The sequence below is a fragment of the Vigna unguiculata genome, chromosome 7 (assembly GCF_037176805.1).
Source record: "Vigna unguiculata cultivar grain cowpea cultivar isolate G323 ecotype 2 chromosome 7, ASM3717680v1, whole genome shotgun sequence".
NCBI classification, from domain to species: Eukaryota; Viridiplantae; Streptophyta; class Magnoliopsida; order Fabales; family Fabaceae; genus Vigna; species Vigna unguiculata.
In genome coordinates this window covers 36,089,539-36,094,069 of record NC_140798.1, presented here as the reverse complement: position 1 = coordinate 36,094,069, position 4,531 = coordinate 36,089,539, and the positions used below count along the sequence as shown (strand labels likewise).

The 4,531-nt window shown below is 32.6% G+C and overlaps 1 protein-coding gene across 1 annotated transcript; it reads right to left on the bottom strand.

Moving 5' to 3' along the window:
• Nucleotides 1–1,812: 1,812 nt before the first annotated feature.
• LOC114189527 (auxin-responsive protein IAA14-like) lies at nucleotides 1,813–3,938 on the bottom strand. The gene is made up of 5 exons (XM_028078118.2): nucleotides 3,517–3,938; nucleotides 3,068–3,300; nucleotides 2,534–2,669; nucleotides 2,267–2,328; nucleotides 1,813–2,126 (listed from the first exon to the last, which is right to left on the bottom strand). The coding sequence occupies exons 1-5, from the start codon at nucleotides 3,783–3,785 to the stop codon at nucleotides 2,089–2,091; spliced, it is 738 nt and encodes a 245-aa protein (XP_027933919.2). The 5' UTR covers nucleotides 3,786–3,938; the 3' UTR covers nucleotides 1,813–2,088.
• Nucleotides 3,939–4,531: the final 593 nt, after the last annotated feature.

Genomic DNA, 4,531 nt, shown 5'->3' with positions numbered 1-4,531 from the left:
CAATATTACGTTAATTGCTTTATAGTTTTAAACAAAATAAAAAAAATATGTGAAATCATTCGATGCAGAAACGTGGACTTTTCTAAATCAGGTTTAAATATACAGTGATTTTCTACAGTAGTGAATTAGAACAGATGCACACGAATTTCTTTCTACAGAGAGTGTGAGAGAAAAATTTGTGAAGGAACGAAAAAGATTCACTATTAGAGTTTGAATGGAAGACGAGGATATACTAAGAAAGAAAAAGAGATGATAATTACAAAGGATATCGTTTATATAATTGGAGATCGAGAAGAACTTTAGTTTGCTTAAAAAATGGGAATTTAGAAAATAGAAAAAAACCAAAAATATGAGTACACTAATTAATTACAAGCCACATAATTATTAATTGTAAACCATACTATTAAATTTTTAAATTAATTAAACTAATTAGAAAATGAATTTGCGAACAAAAAAAATGCAGGAAACAAATATTGAGATCAATTCATATATGATATGATCAATTTAAAAAGTGCTGTAAATAATTTCAAAAGTTAGAAAAGATGTTATAATATTTTACAGTTGTATGATGAACTAATTTAAGAACTTTGAAAAGTTGACTTATGAGTTTTCTAAATATTTTTTTTTCATTAATTCTATACTTATTACTTTATAATTGGCAAACTATTTTGTACTTGGGTTTTAGTATAATAGACTTTTTTTTATCAATTATCCAATATAATAGCAGAATTTGTTACCACCTCACATATATATTATATAAGTTTTCCAAAAATTGCTATAAAATTTCAAAGTTAATTTTTTTTGTACTAATATAAATAAAATCTCTAAAATAATAATAAATAGACATATAATTAAATTTTAAAAATAATCAAACAGTATGGCTTTTTTACTACTAAACTAAAAAAGATATTTATTTGAGATGAAAGGATTCGTACAATAAAAGAAAAACAAATCAACAGTATTTAAAATTAAAATTTATTGAATATGTTAAAATAAAGTCTGAAAATGATTGATCATTTCAGTATTAAAATAACAGTGAAATTATGCGTCATAATAAAAATTTGAAACTTCTAGTACAAAGGTTGTATTAAAATTAGATTCAGAAAATATAATATGTGAGATGTATGATTAAATGAATAATGTATTGAAAGCTTACTCCAACCCTACCCCTAAATTGTTGAGATCTGACTAAACTATGTTACTGATAACAGATATTTTAAAGTTGAATCACTTTTATATGCACTTTATATAGGCAACAAATCCCTTAAAATAATGGATATTTTTCTCAAAAGCAAGGACCTGAAGCTGTCACAGTGTCCGATCCAAGAATTCTTTTATACTTTGCACACAGTTATTGGGATATGTATATGCCAATACCATTGACCTTAATAATAATATATCGTGATACTTCTATATTTATCTATTTATTTATTTATGCATAATATATATATAGAATTAATATTCCAACCACGTTCACTCACCAACCCTACATTCACCCACCTAGTTAATACGCATTTGATATTGCAAAACTAGATGACAAAGACTATAAAACTAATGGCCATGAAAGAAACTCCATCAACATGCACATGGGCTTGTTCCCTCCCTCATTTCTGAACCATATAAAAATTTAATACCTTCTTCATCCAGCTGAGACATTGATCATTTTGCAGGACACACACAAGTAATTAAAACATAAAATCAAACTAAATCATGTACCACCAATCTCTTCAGGGAATAAAGTATGCATTAAAATTCAAGGTATTTTGCACACAACAATCATCACAGCATGGAAGGATCACATAATAATAATAATAATAATAATAATAATAATAATAATAATAATAAACAAGCCAGACTATATAGGTTAAGTTTATTGCTTCTTGTCCATTACAAATGCTCCATAGGCTCCTTAAAATTAAACTTGAATCTATATACCAACAAAACAAAACAAAAAAGAAAAAAAGACACAAACACGTTCAAACTAAAAACAACACTCCGCTCCATATAGTCTCAGCAGAAGTGCTTCACATATTTCTTTTATAGCTCCAATTTCGTACGGAATCTCACACATCATGTATCTTGTCACCTTCAGCTTCTGCTTTTGCATTTTTCCATTGCTCTTGGCGCTGTTAAAAAATTCCCACCACCACATTAGAATATGGCAACTATATATACAGTCATTAATCACTAATTATGTTTAATGATTTCCCCGAGTGATAAAATGAGTGCAAGATGCAATTTATTACGATATAATAATGATGCATACCAAGTCCAATTGCCTCTGATCCTTTCATTATTCGTAGACGCTTGCATGACTCAACAAACATCCTACAGAAAATTAAACACTTATATCAGGCTTAATTTTCAACGGTCTGCAGAATTATTGAAAATATGCATGACTGATATCAAGAAATCATAATTTTCCATTTGTTGGGTAGCAATTAAAAAAGATTACTGGTTTTATATAATCTGCATGTAAGAAATGATTGTATATATAATAGCTGCCGATGTTGTTGTTGGATGAAGAACTTACTCCCATGGGACATCACCCACCAGCATCCAGTCACCATCCTTATCTTCATAGGTTGGCACATACTCAGAGCTGTTAAGAAGATCCATCAACTTGCGCTCATTCATGAAGTCTATCATTCCTTGGGCCCCATAATTACCTTCACCAGTTCCAATATAAAAACTTAAGTAAATATATACCATCAAAAATATTTTTATATTTTACCTAATTCACGGTTAATCACACAGGTAACAACAATCTGCAATATCTTATATCTCTGAATGTAACAATCCGAGCCAACCCGTATACGCATCATTAACATGCATCAAGGATTTCAAACTTTATATTATATATAATAATAACAGTATTCCTTTTAGGTCACTTGTTTTTTATAGAGTTTACATACATATAAAATAATGAGGTTTCGAGAACTCCATGTGATGAAAAAGAATGAAGAGAAAGAATTCAGTGTAAGATGGTAAAAAACTGAGGTGCATGAGTCTCTTGCATATTATTAATATAGTTGTGATAAAAGTGGTTTAAATAGAGAGTACTAACCCATGGTGAAGGAGCTGAACATTTTGGCCAAGGCATCAGATAAGTCTTTGTAGCTTTTGTACATTGTGAGGTCCACCTTGCGAAGATAAGGAGCTCCGTCCATGGAAACCTTCACAAATGCCCCAGAACCAGTGCTGCTTGTTGTCTTCTCAGCTCCCTCCTCACTGCTAACCTTCTGGCTCATCATGTTCTTTCTGTATGACCTCACTGGTGGCCAACCAACCACTTGAGCCCTGAAACATATATCCATATTATTCCAAATCTTCTTTATACAACAAGCTGGAAAATTTTATATATACCTTATGCAAACTCTATATTCCAACATGCAATCAAGTTTATGAATAATATGTAAAGTTTATATACATGATATGGATGAAGAAAGTAAAGATTTGATAACAGAAGCATGCAAAAACTTTAGCTAGAAAAGAAAAAGGGGGGAAATCGCTTACTTAGCCGGTTGCTTAGTAGGATCCTTAAGGAGGGTCTTCTCCTCTGAGGCATTCTTCAGATTGTCGTTGAGATCTTCCTTGGCCTGAAGATTAAGCTTCAGATCAACGGTCTCAGAGAACCCTCTCTTCGCAGTAGCCCTTGGTGTTTCCACCTCAGAGCCGCCGCCGCCCCCGCCGCCACCGCCACCGCCGCCAGCACCAGGCAGACCGAGGCAAAGCTCAGTCTCCTTGAGGTTGAGAGCATGGTCCTTTGCCAGCATAGTTGCCATTTGAGGCTTGTGAATGAACTGACACAGCTTAGCAGCAGAGTATTTAAAAAGAAGGCAAAGAATAAGTGTTGCGGTTGTTTCACCTCTTTGAAAGTGTGTCCTCTTGTATTATAATGGTGCTTGGTTTGGTTTGGCTATATAGATTAGAAGATAGAGAGAGAGAGAGAGAGAGTGATAGCCCTCAATAATATAGGGTTGAGGAGGTTGTGCTTGTGGCTGCATGCCTGTGTCATATCATGTTTGGGACCAATTGCGTGGTGACAGGTGGGGATTTGTGGAGCGTTGATCCTCGGGTAAGCTTAACCGACTGTGATAATTGTTGTTGTAATTTTTGATCACATGCAGAGCACTTGGTGATGTTAGTTTTCCATCTTGTAGTGTCCTCTGGTTTGAGGACTGGTTACTTAGTTTAGTTATCTAGAATAGTGAATCGTGTATTTCTGTCTTCGCAAGAAGGCAAGCATACGTAATTTCCAAATTTCTTTAGATACCCTTCCCGGCAACCCTGCTTTCACCCGTCAAATTATTGGATCGTTTTTGTAGCTTTGTCTACATTTTTATTTATTCTTCTTAATTATTATTTCAATAAATAATAAATCTTATATTCCCAACACTGTTCCATTGTTTTCCAAGAAAACTCATTTTCCTTTCACCTTATATGTTTTATATGTCAATTTAAATTCATCTCACGTCATTACTAAATAAGATTAATTAATAGAGATTGGGTAAAGTACTATGTAGTACCC